The sequence below is a fragment of the Mizuhopecten yessoensis genome, unplaced genomic scaffold (assembly GCF_002113885.1).
Source record: "Mizuhopecten yessoensis strain PY_sf001 unplaced genomic scaffold, ASM211388v2 scaffold715783, whole genome shotgun sequence".
NCBI lineage: Eukaryota > Metazoa > Mollusca > Bivalvia > Pectinida > Pectinidae > Mizuhopecten > Mizuhopecten yessoensis.
The window spans coordinates 25,382-43,402 of record NW_018479789.1 but is presented as its reverse complement, the minus strand read 5'-3'; the positions used below and the strand labels follow the sequence as shown (position 1 = coordinate 43,402).

The window sequence follows — 18,021 nt, the reverse complement described above, 5'->3', positions numbered from 1 at the left end:
TTATAATGATAGTTTTATCTCCTGAATTCAATCTGTATTTTTTATAATATTTATAGCTGCGCAATGATAGCATAACACTCTTCTCTGTATTTTGTATCAAGGGCATCAACACTTGAGTGTGGTAATCAAAGTTGAGGTTATCTACCTGTACCACTAACACAGCGCATGCGTACCTGAAATGGTTCCAGCACACACGGAACTGACACCGGTAACCGTCATCAGGATCCCCACACCAACAGAGAAGTTAGCTAGTCCAACAAGCGTAATGGTCGTCATCGACATCACCGTTACAATGCTGCCCATCGCTAGTCCGAATCCACACATCAGAAGGAGGTGTTGTTTATATGTATTTGCAAACAATAGTCCAACAGTCGAAATACAACTTATGATTGTAGTAAGTGCTGGTATGACCAGTGAACTCACATGAGGTATGTACTTACATAACCCGGGAATCATTCTACCCAGCGTGTTGGCTACACTCATAAAGAGATAAAGCAGCAATGCTTCCTCACTGTCAAATGACTTTGTCTTCAAAAAGTCTATTATGTAAATCAGAATACAATTAAAAACAGGAATAGTGCATGCTATACCAAGGATGAAGATGATAAAGGCATAGTTCTTTGATAGCAAAACCAGCTTCATGAAACAATGTGTATGTCCGTTAGAAATGTTTAGTCCAGTATCATTGATTTGATGCGGCTTCAAATTGGTTTTATTTGATTGCACATATTTCGACTGCGCCAAACCGACTGTTAGGGGTTTACAAATGGCAGACAGGCAGATCATATTCGCCATGAGTCCTCCAACAATGAGTAAACATCCTCTCCAGCCGAACACGCTAATAAGCCTGTCCAATAGGTACGGGAAAACCATTGAACCACATCCAGATCCACATGCCACAAAAGACATAGCCAGATGCCGGGCGTTTCCAGTAAAATACTCACCTATTGCAGTAGTAGACGCTACATACGCCAATGACAATCCTAGACCTGTAAGAACCAGCGTGTTTAGTGTGAATATGTAGCCGATGGAAATGGTACATCAAAATCAAGTCATTAACCATTTTTGCGCGAAGAATGTTTACATCCACCAGGTTCTTCAACTGATGATGATGATGAAAGTGCACATAGGAAAACTTGAAATTATGTAGTTAGTGACTCAGCAAGGCTGTGAATATTCCGTACTAAAACACCAAATAATGATTGAATACTACACATCACCTGAACTTACAATTGCCATTTCACCAAGATTTTATGTGAAGGCCATTATGGGTTTCAAAGATTGTTTCCTTTGTCTCTCAATGTGGAGGACGTTGAGGTTGCTGGGCGTGGTAGGAGCAGAACACAAGAGGCTTGTGTGAACTGTGAGCAGACGCGTATTTTGGCATGATTTTAGACCACACTAATTATTCACCTTGAGCATATTTTCATCATAAAAACGTTAGCATATCAATTATTTTACCTGATGTATGGTTCTGGCAAGATTACATGATCACACTCATATTTTCACCTAGTATTTGATTCCCCAATTCTCACCTGTCGCATCTTTTATTTCACCCAACATATGATATGAGTTATTATAATCTATATACTACTTTATACCACCCACTGGTAACATGGTTAATTTATTAGAACATGAAAACGGATTGTCCAATTTGGGAATGCATTTTCTTAAATACAAAAAATTAAACGACAGAGGATCGATCACTTAGCCTATAGCTAGGAGTCGTTTGGAAAATACGGTGTTAAGTTTTCTTTTTTATTTATGAAGAAATACATAAGGTAGTAGTATATTAATGATACACATTTGATCAAACAATGTTTTCAGGGTTTGAGAGATTGTTCTCAAGACAAACCCTGGGAACACAGAATGATAGCTTATATTTGCTTACCTGTTATTATACCCACAGTGATGACGAGATAAGGGATGCTTGTTGCAAAAAAGGAAACAGAGAGTCCGACTGAAGCCAGCAGTCCGGAAAGAATGCCCATTTTGCGTACTCCAAATCTGTTTACGCTTTGACCGCAAGGGTAACCTGCCATTGTAAAAGTAACATATATTGGTATTCATCCATTAAGTACATTGTTCACGTAAGGAATGTCTGCAATCTTATTTTAGCAGCCTACAATTTTATAGGGATAGGGTGTGCAATTGGTTGATTTACCTTAAAACTATTGAACAGTAGTCCATTGTCGGTCATCATCGGAAGTAGCGTCATCCGTCTGTTTCCCCAATTGCATCAATTCGTATTAATATATTTCATTTTGTTTCCAAACAAAATTTGGCTTTAATGTTGAACGTTTTTTTCATACCAGGTAAGAAGTCGGTTCTGTTCCAAGACCAGGACATATCAAAATACTTAAAAATGGTAGATTTTGTTCCCTACTATACGTTCAATATTTTGGTATATTGCAACAACTGAATTACATGATGTCAGTATAACGTAACTGGGTTGAATAACGGGCTAGGTGCTTTTGGCATGGTATTTCAGGAAGATAGCGCTATCACAAGGTGCCAAATAGACCAACATACCACCTCCAGCACATACACTCATGCAATCATGTGTCTCTCACATGGTGGCATGTCCTTCAATGACCTTAGCTGATAATGGCACGTGAACAAACCAAAAGCAAATCAAATCAATGTGGAAGACATTGCGGTTGCTGCGCGTGGTAGGAGCAGAATGAAAGCGGTGGGTGTAAACATTTAGCAGAAAGGGATACTTATCATTCTACTAATATACTGATATGGAATAAGCCGTAAGAGGCTATTGGTAAACATTTGCAGCAGTGTCAGATAAGTACTATGATACAACACTGGACTTTACTACTCAAGACTGATTTGACAGCAGGATGATACAATTACGCCTAGACAATTCCACTCGACAACAGCGAGAACTTAACACTATAAACCCAATCAGGGTACTTCTGGAGGACGTCGAGTATAAGCGCCGAACCATATACATCTAAAGAAAAAGGAAAAAAACCACCCGAACATGGAACTGATCAACATTGGAATATTCTTATCTATTGAAGGTATTTTGTTTTACGATGTGTTTTTTTCTTCTTTTTGTTTTAGTTATGATTTGATAACAGGCTAGAATAAACAAGCAAAAAAGCGAAATCAATCCTGTCAATCAGTTTCGAGTTTATGCAGTTTTCAAATTCCTGCGATTCCTCACCTCAGATATCTTAAATAATTGTCATCAGTTTAAAAATATGTAATGCTAAATGGATTATGTCCCGAAAGTTGTATGTGTCTGTCTGTTCAGTGTGCTTCCTGGAGTATCTTAATCAAGTTCCATATACATTACACTTAATAGGATTTCGATAATTATGTCCAAGTCCCGCTCTATAACCTAATATATATAAAGATACAATAAAACTGGTGAACTTAAAATTAAAGGACAATACAAACTAGTCTACACCAGTGTCTTACCTAGTTCTTCACTTACAACATGACCACCGGAGACAACTTACTGTTAGGATCTACAATAAGCCTGATGATTCCGGTATTCTGATCGTAAACATTCCCTTTCTTAATTGTAATATAATGGCTTCCCTATCCTACGGGGATTACACATCGCCGTTGCTTCGGTATGCAAGATATTGCTCTTAAAATCATGATTTCCGTTGCATGTCGACGGATAACGGAAAAATTGCGAAACATATATCGAAAGTTGCTTGTTTCACAGTTTGGTATTCTCTGCTTCTAAATTGTTATTGGAATGTTGTATTCGAATCTGATTATAAGCAAGTGCGTCAAATCTGAATATGAATGAGATTATCGATTATAAAATAAGTGTCTTTAAAGGATTTTGGCCTCAATGTTTTATAATTTCATATTTTACGGTCATTTGATGCAATACTACGTTTAATGACCGACACGCCGTCACTCTCGGTACTCGGGTAGACAGGCCAGGTGACACCTCATCTATATCAGCCTAGAGAATATGCATGTTTTGAGCTCGGTACGAAGTCACGTGATGTGTGACGTCACAGTGGCAAGACTTATTTGATACCCTGTTCATTAGTCTACCCATTCTGACACGCCCTTTACATGTCATAGTGTGTTAGTAAAGACAGCAACCAGTATATGTTGTATGGGAAAAATCATCAATCAACAAATAAAGACATCGATAATGTTCTTCGAAAAAAAAGTTATACACTCAAGCCTGAATCGCGGAAATCTAATTCCGTTCCTGCATCAAATTCATTCAATGTAACGTCAAGCTGAGAGATACAATGTCGTAATAATCACAGTTTACACATCGAAATATCTTACCTGTGATTTAAATAGTATATCATTTACCTATAGTCCTTACCAATTAATACTATAGCCAAAGGGCATTTACGATACCTACATGTGACTGTCATGTCCCAAGGGCATTTATACTAGCGGAAAAAGAAACTGTGCATGCCTAAAATGTGTTATAAAAATAAATGTGTATGACGTAGAACAACAAGGTTTTCAGGGACAATTTATTTGTTATTTATTAACAGTTGCATTCCCTTTTCCACGTTATGGAATCAATAAGTTCCGCTCAGGAGTGACGTAAACACAGCAGGGGTCACAAAGTTGATATCTCGTATGTCCACCGTTAACCTGAATGCAAGCCTGGCAACGTCGACGCATTAAGCCTATCCGACGGTTCAAGAATGCTTGTGGGATTGCATTCCAGATCTGTACCAACGCTGCAGGCAAATCAGCCAAAGTCACCGGTTGATTAGATCATGCCCGTAATCTGTGCTCCATTTCATCCCAGACGTGTTCAATGCGCGACAGATCGGGGGATACAGCAGGCCAGCGCAACACGTCAACGTTCTGCTGGGCCAGAAAGTTCATACCGACACGAGCTTTGTGTGATTGGCGTTCTCCAGAGGCGTTCTCCCGTTGGCTGTGATGCCGCCCCAAATCATAACGCTGCCTCCGCCTTAAATGGACAAGCCGATTATGGTTGTCGTGTTGACGTGACGTCAAACGTGGACGTCCCGCACGAGGTCGATCGCTGACGTGGCCAAACTGTTGACATCGTCTCCACACATCCCGGATTGTGTTTCGATGGACATGAAAACGTGTAGAGACAACGGCTTGGTCCATACCAGCTTGAAGCATACCAATAATCCGGAGGCGGTCATTTTCATTGAGCCTCGGCATAGCATTAATCACAAATTAAAACGTTATAATGCTGTGTTTACTGTTCACTGGTATCAACAGAGTGACCAAACAGTTGAAAAATAAACTTTCATTGTCGAATTGGATGGCTGGACGAGAAAAACGTGCAAACTGGTCAATGCCTATAGAGAGCAAACTGCACGGGGAAAACTGTCAATGACACACGGATAGTGTGTATGTGTCATACTCGGTCATGTGTGTGAATTTTCATGTATATACAGTTGGTAATACATGTTATATAACAATTCTCCGCATGCACAGTTTCTTTTTTCCGCTAGTATACAACCGATCCTCCTTCTAGCACAGGTAGTATGGTGTACCGGAGCGTTTCTTTTTGTCCCCAGTGTTAGAAGAAAAAAAGTTGTTGAAAGGATTAAAGTATAAATTCCAACAGCGTTTACCTGTATTGTTCATGGTTTTTTTCCCTTATGCTATTAAAATGGACTGAAAACTGAAGATTTTAATAATTTTATCGCCGATACTGTTTTCTATGTACATTAACGACTTTGAATCGTTTTTTTTTTTTTTTATCTCCAAATGTAAAATCCACAATGAATTTGAAAAACTGATTCGGTTTTAAATGCTTTATGCGGAAGACTTAGTGCTATTTTCTGAATCTGTTGAAGGATTGCAAGAACTACTCGATAACCTAGCAGATTATTCAAAGAAATGAAATCTGACTATTAATACGAATAAAACAATGACTGTGGTGTTCCGTAAATGCGAAAAGGAGAGAAACAATTGAATGTGGCACCTAAATGGTGAAGTTGTCGCAGAACATCACATATCTAGGTGTTAAATTGAAGTTCAGTAATACATTTAGTTGCATGCAAAAACGGAACAAGGGCGCAGGGCCATGTTTGCCTTATTCTCAAAATGTTCTACATTGAATCTATATGTGAAGACTTTGTTAAACCTATTTGACACTTATGTAAATAGTATATTGTTTTATGCCAGTGAAGTATGGGAAGCCAGTAAAATATGACTTTTTGGTATAATTTCTGAATACTAAAGTTTCACTATTTTTGTAGTTATGGTGGTTTAAAATTCCTAAAGGAACGTTTATTTAGAAGCTTTTTAAAGACAAATATATATTCAGCGACGGATCCTAGAACTCGTGATGAGTTTACTTGTGGCACACTATTTTCAGAATAAATCTTCCAATTTTAGCATATGCATGTCAACTCAGACTGCTAATGAATCCAAGTTAACCCAGTTCCTCTTTATGAAAATTGTGTACTAAAACAAACGCAAAACAAATGTTGTGAAACCTAGTTAAGTTGAATATCACCAACTAAAGTGAGCCCGACATAGTTCTTTTCTATTTAGAGTTTAAATTTCACGTATAATTTGAAGCTAACGATGAATGAAGATTTGGAAACCTGTTTTCTTTTCTGAAAAATATGCAAAGACTATGAAGCAATATTTTGTTTGTGCTTGGGTTTTAGGTAATTACTGCAAGACATACATGAGTGATGAAGCTGTTTAATTGTTTGTATTGAAAACAAACCATTTAAATTTTTTGAACGGAGTAGGCAAATAGTGCCTAAGAATGGTACATTTTTAGCTCGCTTGGCCCTTAGCTTATGCCATGGTGCGGCGTCCGGAATACGTCCGTCCGTCGTCCGGCGTCAATATTTTACTTTAAACAACTTCTTTTGAATAACCAAAATGCCCAGGGTGATGATATTTGGCCTGTAGCATGCTTGGATGAGGGGCTACCAAGTTTGTTCAAATGAATGACCTGCATCAATTTTCAAGGTCACATGGGTCAATTGTCTTAGAATATCTTTAAACAACTTCTTCTGGATAACTAAGAGACCTAGGATAATGACATTTAGCCAGTCACATGCTGGGATGAAGGGCCAACAGGTTTATTCAAATGAAGGACCTTGCCCTACTTTCCAGGTCTCAGGGGTCAAATGTCTTAAAATCTTCGAACAACTTCTTCTCAATAACCAAAAGGCCCAGAGCCTGTAGCATGCTGGGATGAAGGGCTACCAAGTTTGTTCAAATGAATGACATTGACCCACTTTCAAGGTCACAGGAGTCAAATATCTTAAAATCTTAAAACAACTTCTTCTCAATAACCTAGAGGCCAAGGGTACTGATATTGGGCCTGCAGCATGCTTGGAAAAAGGGCTACCAAGTTTGTTAAACTGAATGACATTGACCCTCTTTCAAGGTGACAGGGTTCAAATGTCTTAACATCTTCGAACAACTTCTTCTCAATAACCAATAGGCCAAGGGTACTGATATTGGGCCTGTAGCATGTTGGGATAAAGGGCTACAACGTTTGTTCAAATGAATGATCTTGACCCACTTTTGAGGTCACAGGGGTCAAATGTCTTAAAATCTTCGAACGACTTCTTCTCAATAACCAAAAGGCCCAGGGTACTGAAATTGGGCCTGTAGCATGTTTGGTTGAAGGGCAACCAAGTTTGTTCAAATGCATGACCTTGAGCCACTTTCAACCTAATGTCCTTGTTCGATATTCAAAGTCACAGGCGACATATGTTTAAATCTTTTCATAGGTTTTTATGAATCAAACACTGATATTCTGTTTGTAGCTGTATTTTAGTCCACTTTTAAGATTACATGTGTAATATTAATACCAGATGAGCGATTCAGGCCCATTGGGCCTCTTGTTTCATATATTTCAATACACATTCAAGAGAAAATGATTTGCTAATTCCACACAAATAGACTTGCAATTTACTGATTTTCAGCGAAATGAAAACAAATCATGAAGTGGGGAAGGGCCATTTTCATTTTCGTATCCCGATTTTAGCCGACATATAAAGCAACATTTCAACGAAACAAATATTTTATGCTATCCTATTATTCACATTAGAACTGATAACCTATTTATGTTTTAGAACTGAAACTTTGGCAAAAATAAGATACTATATACAGTGAGGTACTCCTATGACGTAAATTATGTTTAAGCATCCATACATGGATTTTGTCTAGATCGAAAGTCATCGTGTTGTCCAATGGAGGCCGCCATTTTTATTTTGTTAGCTGTCAAAAAAATGCTGATTATTTCCGTCACAATCAAAAGCGATCGGTGCGTCTATAAAACCCCAAACGACACGAAATGGCCTGCGTTGACATCGAATAAACCATAAATAGCTAACACATATCGTAACCAAGTTTTTTGTCCATATTCAGACCAACTTTCTCACTCTTTGTATGATTGTCGTACCGGACGACATGGCGATATCGCTCCGCAGTTAATTTTACAAAAATGACAATATTTCCTGTCATAGTTATCAAAACAAAAGTATAATTCCTTAAATAATAAAATACTTTTTATGTAGGAGTATAACTACAGAAAAATAAATCATGATATCCAAGATCGGACTGTTTGTGTGGCGTCATTTCTGGCAATGTGCATCAGACGTCAACAACATGAAGCTGATCAGAAAACGCTGAGATGGAGAAGATCGACAATGTTTATTTGTTGTAAGTAAGGTTTGTGGGATAGAATACAATTGTAATTTACATAAAGTAAACATAAATAATGTATTGCTTGAGTCGATGTCCTGGTAAGACGAGATTTGTGTGTTGTATTTTGATCAATGCATATGTTCTTTCTTGTGAAATTGAATGTTTTTATTAAGAACCGATTATTTATATTACTGTTTGAAGTGTCAACAAAAAGTAAACAATTTATGGAAGCATGGAAGAAACACGTGTGAAAATTTGAATATCGTGGCAACAAAACATCAGTCCTATCTGGTTTTTGAGTTGTATTTTGATCAATGCATATGTTCTTTCTTTTGAAATTGAATGTTTTATTGAGAACCGTTTGAATATCGTGGCAACAAAACATGAATCCTACCTGATTTTTGAGCTGTCTGTGACATTGTTTACCTGTATATATATGTAAAAAAACAAGATGTAACGAATAGAACACTCCCCATTGCACTAGATTTATTTATCTACCCAGACACCAAAACATTGTCATCTGGTCCAAATTTTACTAGGTTAAAGAAAATGAATGGTATTGAATGTAGGGCCATGACAAGTGAATATTCAAAACACTTGGAATTGACAATTCACTTGCGATGGTATCGTGATGTTTTGATGAGACATCATTAAGTTACCTTTGTGAAATTTCTTCTAGATATTAAATAGTTTTTACGAAATATCAAGATACTTATTTTAACACCTAGCTTTGTTCTTGTCTATTCCAGAAATGCACTAAGAATATTGAATGAAATTTGTCTGACGACTCATTTTCCACCAAAGTACATTGACACACATGAAGTGGCAATCTACAACTGTACAGTACTTAGTTTTATAGGAATGATGGATTTGATGATGCAGTGTATAGAAATCTCTTTGAAGGGGATGACAAGGTTTACATAATTGACTTTTTGCTGCAGGGTTACAGATACTCTTGTGCTAGATTTATAGTAATACTAATAGGTAAATATGGCAGTATTTTATGTTTTTTAATAATACTTGGTTGCCTGATAGTTACCCAAACATTGTGTGTTTGTAAACATTGTTAGCTACAATTATGATATGGTGATATCCGATGGGATGATGTTGTCGTGGTATATTCCTCACTACGCAAAAGACATCTTAGCTTTTTTCACGTCTGCAAAAACCTGTCAAGCAACATTCCAAAGTTTGTACACTCGCGTGTGATGTACTGGAGCCCTCAAACTTTACTAATTTTGTTGGCGAAGTATTGCAGAGAATATTGTTTTACGGATATGTAAATTGGGAGATATGCCAATGTCTTGATTACGTTGGAAGAAATGCGATTATTCCAAAAGCTTCAATAATGATGAACGGTAATCAAATTGATGACACATGATCCAACCGCTACAATGATAGCACAATACATCAACTTGAAATCTTATGTATGGAATTCATGTCGATTTCATTGAAGAATTGGTATTTATTTTTATTCTAAAATTACAACTTTACCTAGTAACGTATATATTTGCCACATTATTACCACCCTACTTTTCCGTTGACATATAATAAGGTGACACTGGGTTTGCTGTTGTATACGATGATTCAAATGTCTTGTATGTGTATGTAATATGCTAATTAATGTAATTATCAATATAAATCAACTACTGTGATCCAATATTTATTAATGACTCTTTTTAACAAACTATAACATACACATCATGCATATCATACATATCATGCATTATTTTTCGGTTAAAAAGGTGGTTTTAGAAAAAAATGATGTTTAGTATTACACTACATGGGCCTCCATAGGTTTAGAAAAGTAGTTCCAATATGGCTGACTTTTTATGGTGAAATTAACTAATGATTTGACTTTGAGGTTGTGATTATGAGTTTTTTGGAGCAGTTTCGTTAGCTTCCAACAATCCCACTACCTAAAATGAATTCTAAGGAATATTTTGACTGATATTTCCTTGCAAATCAACTCTGTTTTGTGTAGATATGTTTTTTCATGCATAACGTGTAATTAATGCAATTAAAACAATATTAACGAACTGAACTTAACTGAAAGCTAATATATACTGTTACTCATATCCTAAGGATTGTAGTAATACCAAAATTAGGGTTATCGAGGTAAAATTCAAGAAATGACCTTTTGTAACTTAGATGAAAACAGACTTTACATGAACCTTAATGTGTAGGTACGGTTCGTTCATGCGGATTATTGTTTACATGTATTGCATATAGTAATATGCATGTTAGAACCCTACTATATATTAACTAAGTATCCATATTATGAATATGTGTATATATCTATGAGTTAGTATACATATGTTGTACTTGTATAAGATATATAAATGTTAATTTAAATACTTTCATGTACGTACGCAGGCGTTACGCATTAGTGATTGTACAGGTAAGCGTGAAGCATTTTCTGTAAGATTACCGTATCTATTCATTAGTGTTGATATCCGATATTATTGTTGTTAGTATTCCTTATAATAACGTATATAGTTGGTTCTAATTAGTCCGCAAAAATAAGTGTTAATCAAATACATGCACATGCTTGTATTTACATGTTATATTTACAGTGATACTATAACTAGGTTTTACTATAGGGACCGCGGAACCAAATGATTTTCCATAGACGATAGTGTTAACGTTTACCACTGTCCTGGTTAAATGGGGTTATCCACACTGGTTTACCTGACCTCATTTTGAAGAATAGCATCTCACACAACTGTAAAAAAAATATTTCAAAATTCTGCCAATTTGAACTTTTTTTTATATGGGGGCTGCCATCTTGTATTGAATTCGGCACGAAAAATCGAACAAAATTTACAGCAAATTACACACTTATAAACTCACCCAGACAAAACCAGACTTGATTTTTTTTATTTTTTTTTATACATATTACATCTATGTATATATTGCTCAACCCACACATACAACTTTTGAAACTTCTTCCACTTTAATATCCAACCAGCAGGCCCCGAGGCATTCACCTCTCCATTAAATCTTCTGCCCAAAAGGGAAAAACCCACAATCTATTTTTGATTTGGTTCCGTGGTCCCTATATTGGGTGTATGGGCAATAGTGTTAGTATGTATGTTCATTATTGATAGATTTCCATGAACGGGTTGGTAGGTGAGAAGAATGTGGACGAGACAACTGGCGCTACATACATTGGGTCGGTTCCACAAGGGCAGACAACTCATAGTTGTGCTGACATCCTTCGTCAGTGAGGTAGAAGTAGTAGTCCTCGAGTCATCTGCGAAGACGGAGGCCTGCTGCATTCAAGCACATCGGTGCTAGATCCTGCATTCAAGCACATCGGTGCTAGATCATGCATTCAAGCACATCGGTGCTAGCTCCTGCATTACAGCACATCGGTGTTAGACCCTTCTGCGGCGGAGTATATATCCATTATCAGCGGACGTGGACTATATGGTGAAGCGGAACACACCTTTATGAGACTTGTTTATTCCATCGGATCCTTTTCCATATTGTATTGTGTATTGGCCACATGGACATTGGAACTATTGATAAACAAGCTGCAACTGTGACACCACCAACCGGAGTAATGACATTCAGTGTTGAATGTATGAATGTGTGTTTGTGAGTGCGTGTACATACTTATGTTTTTTTTCCTTTAATATGTATTGTAAATAAACTTGTAGATATTGTATTACAAATCGTTATGTGTTCTCTCAGGTGCTGACTGGTCGTTCAACGTACACATACATTGGTTATTCACGTATACACGTGGTTATACGATTTAACTATACTGCCAGGTGTTTTCACTTTTCAAGAGATCTACATTCGCGATTATGACAAAACCATATTGAAAGAAATTATATGCGTTCCATGTCTACGTGCTCTAATACTATATGAAACTCAGATGCAAAAGCTGTTTGGTAGACGTTGATATGTGGATATGTAACGTTATGATGGGGTATTAAGTATGCATGTAAACATATAGGAGGAATACATGCGATTTATCAGCAGATTTCATAACATTATTCTTGATTACATTGCAAATATATGACTACAAAAAATCACATAATTAAACTTGCTCTCACGTCATATAATTTGGTTTTTCATAAGTAATATTATTATATGGAATTTTGAATCTGTGTAGCCATTGTGCGATATGTGTAACTTAAATACGTCTTACCAGAGATATATATAATACAGAGATTTGTAATATATATACGTCTCTGGTCTTACATCCCTGTCATATTAGAATCGTCCTCCGATGTAATTTTTTACGTTAGTAGTGATATCTCTTCACCCTATCGTCAACCTACATTAGAAGAGAGTTCTATTAAGTATGTAGTTTATGCCAAGATGCATACTATCAGATGTGTACATTGAAACAAATCAGAAATATATATGAGGGGTGTAGCTTTTGAACCCTTGCTACCTCTTATATGGACAAGTGGCCCAAAACGTGCCACTCTGACGTCACAAGTATCACGTGACCTGTTAGCTCATTAAAAATCTACCCAGTAAGGAGCGATAACCTTTAGTTGCTTATATCTAGGTAACGGGACACTTCTGAACGCGCGTTGATGGATGATTCGGTATTCATTTAAGTATATTACAGGTTTCGCTTATTTTTACAGAATGTTAAAAATCGTCGCCAAAACCCTTTAATTAACTAACAAAACCAACTTGTTGGTATACTCCCACCTGATACATACCTGCAATTAACAGTGTTCCTGAAATAACAGACTGTACAAGTGCCGTTTCCGCTTTACTTCTCTCGAATACACGTAAAAATTCCGTGTTTAACACTGACATATTGAATGGAAATCCAGCACAGAAAAACATGTTGAAAAAGCTTGCAACGAGCACCAACCACTTGCGGACTGATGTGTCCTGTTGAATCGCCATGTTTCAGAGTAGTGTGTTGTTCAGCTGTTGTGACGTTTGTCCGGGTGGTTATGTAAATTCTGTATGCCACCTGTCCCGTCATTGTGTAGAGACCTGATTGTGCAACCAGGCATAACAAACCCGTTTTTGGAAACTGATACATGTCTTATGCAAAGTATTTAATATGTATAGGTATACATCAGCTCCGTGTGTTAAAATAATAATTGTATGCAGAATAAAAACATAGTGATAGGGATGCCTTTTGTTTACTGTTGTTTGTTTACAATTTTGTTACCAGAGCAGCAATAAAAACTGCCTCTTACTTAGAGACTTGTCATCCTAATAAAATATAGGCCGACTAGGGTTGACATCTCTTAGAGTTGAGCGGTAGAGCATCAGACTAGTAAATGAAAGTTGCTGGGTTCGTTTCATAGCGAAAACATTGAATGATAATAATTATAACCTCTAGAACATTGGCACCAACGTCAGCATGAAGATGCTTTGCACAGCAATCAAACTATCCTGTACGGAATAAAACATAAGACTTATCAGATGAATGGTATTGAATCGTATCCGTTATTCACCTTACTTACCATGTGAATTACTAGTAAAACATAAAAAACAAAAAAAGACATAAAATACGTCTTAATCACCTTACGTATCGTGAGATTGATTGGTGAATCTTAATATACACGACCTGTGAATAGCTAGTGAATCGTAATTTACATCATACTCAACTTACTTGGCAATCGAATAGCTATTTACAAAATGTAGTCGTAATAAACATAATATTCACCTAACGTGGCATGTGAATAACTAGTGAATCGTTGTATACCTCCTATTCACCGTACGTGGCATGGGATAGCTAGTGAATAGCTTTTGAGGCGCATGCTAAGGTTAGGTGAATCGTATTATACGTGCCATGTGAATTGCTAGTAAATCGTTAACTATCTCATATTCACCTTGTTTGGCTTGTAAATGGCTAGTAAATCGTAATATACCCGATATTCACCTTACGTGATATGTGCATAACTATTGAACCGTAATATACGTGCTATTCACATTAAATGTCTTGGGAGAAGCTAGTGAATCGTGATATATCTTTTACTCGCCACGTATTGTAAATACAACAAAGACAAAAATGAAATATACTGAGGATGGTACTGCGAGAATGATTGAGTTCTTGGTTGACAATATATTCGTTTAGTTCGGTCGTAAGATTTCCAAGCAGACTGTAGGCATTCCTATGGTAACAAACTGTGCCCTTTCTTTGGCCGAGTTGTTTATGTTTTGATATGAAGCTGAACATATTGATGAGTTTACAAGGTCATTTCAGTAATCTCTTGTTTTTGTTACAGTTCAATAAAGCGATTGAACACACAATATACATATTAACATGTTATGGTGACGCTCTTTCTGTATTTTCCATTATAACTATAGCTAAAATATCACAGGAATGTATATTATGATCTACAATAGACTTTGCACTATTGGAACTAATATCAAATCGCTATCTAAAATGATAATGCGTACCAGAAATCTATCTACTTTCTCTTTCTGTTTTGCTTTGTATAGCCCTCTAGTAACTATGTCCTGATTGTGAATCGATATAAACAGCTGATAAGACTACATTTTACAGGTGTGTATAGCAGATATTGATGTAGGCGAAATACGAAATAGGGCGGTACTTGCTTTGTGATCAACGATGTTATCCGACTGTTTATTTACTGGTTTTACCTAACATTTTAACGTGCAGTTATGTCCTACGTGGTCGATTTAAACCCGGAAGTTGATGAGATTCTTGACCTTTTGAGCACACTGATCTATTTTACGTGGCACCTACAATTTTACGATTTGGTATAGATTTGCATCGGTTTAAATATTGGCACTGATTGAAATTGTCAGTTGAATTTGTGAATTCAACGACGGAGAACACACGGAGGTATTTCAATGTTAATAAATGTAGATTGTCTCTTTGTTTTCTAGTACTATGTTGCTGTTAAGGCTATTGTATAAAATCTATTTATAAGTATGAGATTGCCGAATTAGATAGGGGTCGTATCTGGTATAGCATGTATCGCTGTATAGTATACTGTTAACACAAAACGAAATGAAATAAAGATTATATACAATAGGTGTCATATATCTGCTGCTTGGTTTACACTACATGGAAACAGGACGGCATGATATAAGCATTGTCAGTTTTCCGTTTCTTTTGTCAATGCGGTACAAAGTTGTGTCAACTTACTTGTCAAAACATACTATATTGAAGGCCTTTGTCAAACGTGTAAGTCCATGTTGTCATTTTTCTCTTGTTTGTATTAAAAAACATGCGAATTGTCGACTGATTATTGATATATAAAGAGACAAAACAAAGACATTGATTTTTATGTTAAAAGTGATAAATATTGTTGTTGGTGGATGAATCCATCATAAACAGCTGATAACAAAACATTTGTGACTGTGACATTTTGCAGGTGTGTGTATAACAGATAATGATGCAGACGAAATACGAAAACAGGGCGGGACTTCATGCTCTGTCGTCAGGGTGTGTTATCCGACTGTTTATTTACTGGTTTTACCTAACATTTTCACGTACAGTTAAGTCATACGTGGTCGATTAAACCCGGATGGTGATGAAATTCTTGGCTTTTTGAGTCCTGTTTCCTGTTCCTCTGCTAACAAAACACCAGGAAATTCCACTGTAACTTTCAAAATGGAATCATGCTGAGTAAATTTAGTTAACTGTTTTGGCCCACCTTCTGATTCTACCGTCCATAAACCCCAACAACAGTAAACATTTATAGATTATTCCGCTGTTACACAATAGTATTGTGTAACTTTTTTTTTATCAAACAGACAGTATGGCACGAATTTAATCTTTTATATCATAAACAGACTTAAATTATATTCTCGTGTATCAATGTGTTTGCTAGTTCAATAGAATATTGTCTGCCAATTATTCAGCGTTTGCTCCGGACAACTGTGTACGTGTGTGTCTGTATTAACTCGGTGCTCAAGATCAGTTTAATGTTAATATAAGATAGTGTACTGCGTGGAATGTTCCTCGATGAGCCGTTAATCAATGCAAAAAACAACGCTTTGTAAGTATAATGGCAAATACTACCATGTAGGGATTTTTTGAGTTTAGTGTCATCTTAATATACGAACATTGTTTTGTCTGAGTATTCCCTCAGCTATCAATAGCCGCGATTATATACATTTGCAGATAGAGTAGGGTATTATATGCTTTATTCTATAAGATACACGGGAACAATTAGAATTAGATAAGGTATGCCAGAATGACGGTACCAAAGTGTGAGTGAACATTAAACATTTAACTAGTCATACACATATATCTACTTTTCCCTCAATGCAACTGTAAAGCTGGACTGTAAACACTGTGTATGCAAAGTGTATCCTCATCTGGCCATTCTAGAGGAGTCTCCTTGATAGTTTTTATATGCAGAAATCCTTTGATGCAGTGTTTAATGATTACATATTTATTTTCCCCCCTTCATTTCCAGCTTAAAATTGTTAACTAATATATCGGCATCAAGAAGTGTCTTCCCGAGTTTACAAATATGCGTTAGGGGTTGTTTGCAGTCTTTATGAAACCCTTTCGTTGTGTATTATTGACCAAAAATCTAATTTTATTCTTTTAACCACAAAACTTCAATCATTATTTCGGACAGCATATACTTGAATGAAATTAAATCTCACTATTGAGGGGTTTTGCTATGCATGTAACAGGCTTATTTGCTTGCATGACATCTATGTTACCGTTTCCTTTATCCTTGATGTTCACAATACAGTTTCAACTATTTGCGACTCGTTTACCCTAATATACGTGTTTAGGCAATAACGAAACTCTTGCATAAACGATATACAGTCAATGTTTATTGTAGCACTTTTACAAACAGGAGGCAATACATATTCGTTATACAGGGTTAATTTATATGTGTATGTGTAAGTGTACATAACACATGCTTTCGAATTGATGTTGTTACACGTACTGAGTCTATTCTTTTAAAATAGTTCATCGCCGTAATGAAAATGTGTACACAACAAAATAAGTTTATGTAAGCAGGTAATTTAAAAAGTTCGTATCTACAATTAACGTATTTTGCCTATTCTGAGATAGGCCATAAAATCCATAGAAAGCCTATTCCCAATGGAATCCTTTATGTCTGCAATGTGTATTATCGTCATGAGATAGGCATTTAGTAGCAAAAATGAAGAATAGACGTAAAAATTCCGTTTTTAACACTGACATATCTGACATATTGAATGGAAATCCAGCACAGAAATTGAAAATAACCTTATTGAAAAAGCTTGCAACGAGCACCAAACACTGATGTGTCCTGTTGAATCACCATGTTACAGAGTAGTGTGTTGTTAAGCTTTTGTGAAGTTTGCCTGGGTGGTTATGTATGTCACATGTGCTGTTGTAGTGTAGAGACATGAAAACCCGTTTTAGGAAACTGATACAAGTTATTCAATATGTATAGGTATACATCAGCTCCGTGT

At 36.4% G+C, this 18,021-nt stretch overlaps 1 protein-coding gene across 1 annotated transcript in view; it reads right to left on the bottom strand.

The window, feature by feature from the left end:
- LOC110441248 (monocarboxylate transporter 9-like) overlaps nt 1-13,527 on the bottom strand; it is a 15,169-nt gene extending 1,642 nt beyond the window's left edge. Inside the window, exons 1-3 of the mRNA XM_021484355.1 lie at nt 13,320-13,527; nt 1,892-2,035; nt 174-989 (exon numbers count right to left, since the gene is read on the bottom strand). Coding sequence (XP_021340030.1) covers nt 174-989; nt 1,892-2,035; nt 13,320-13,512 — 1,153 coding nt within the window. The 5' untranslated portion in view covers nt 13,513-13,527. The remainder of the gene's footprint in view (nt 1-173; nt 990-1,891; nt 2,036-13,319) is intronic.
- Nucleotides 13,528-18,021: the final 4,494 nt, after the last annotated feature.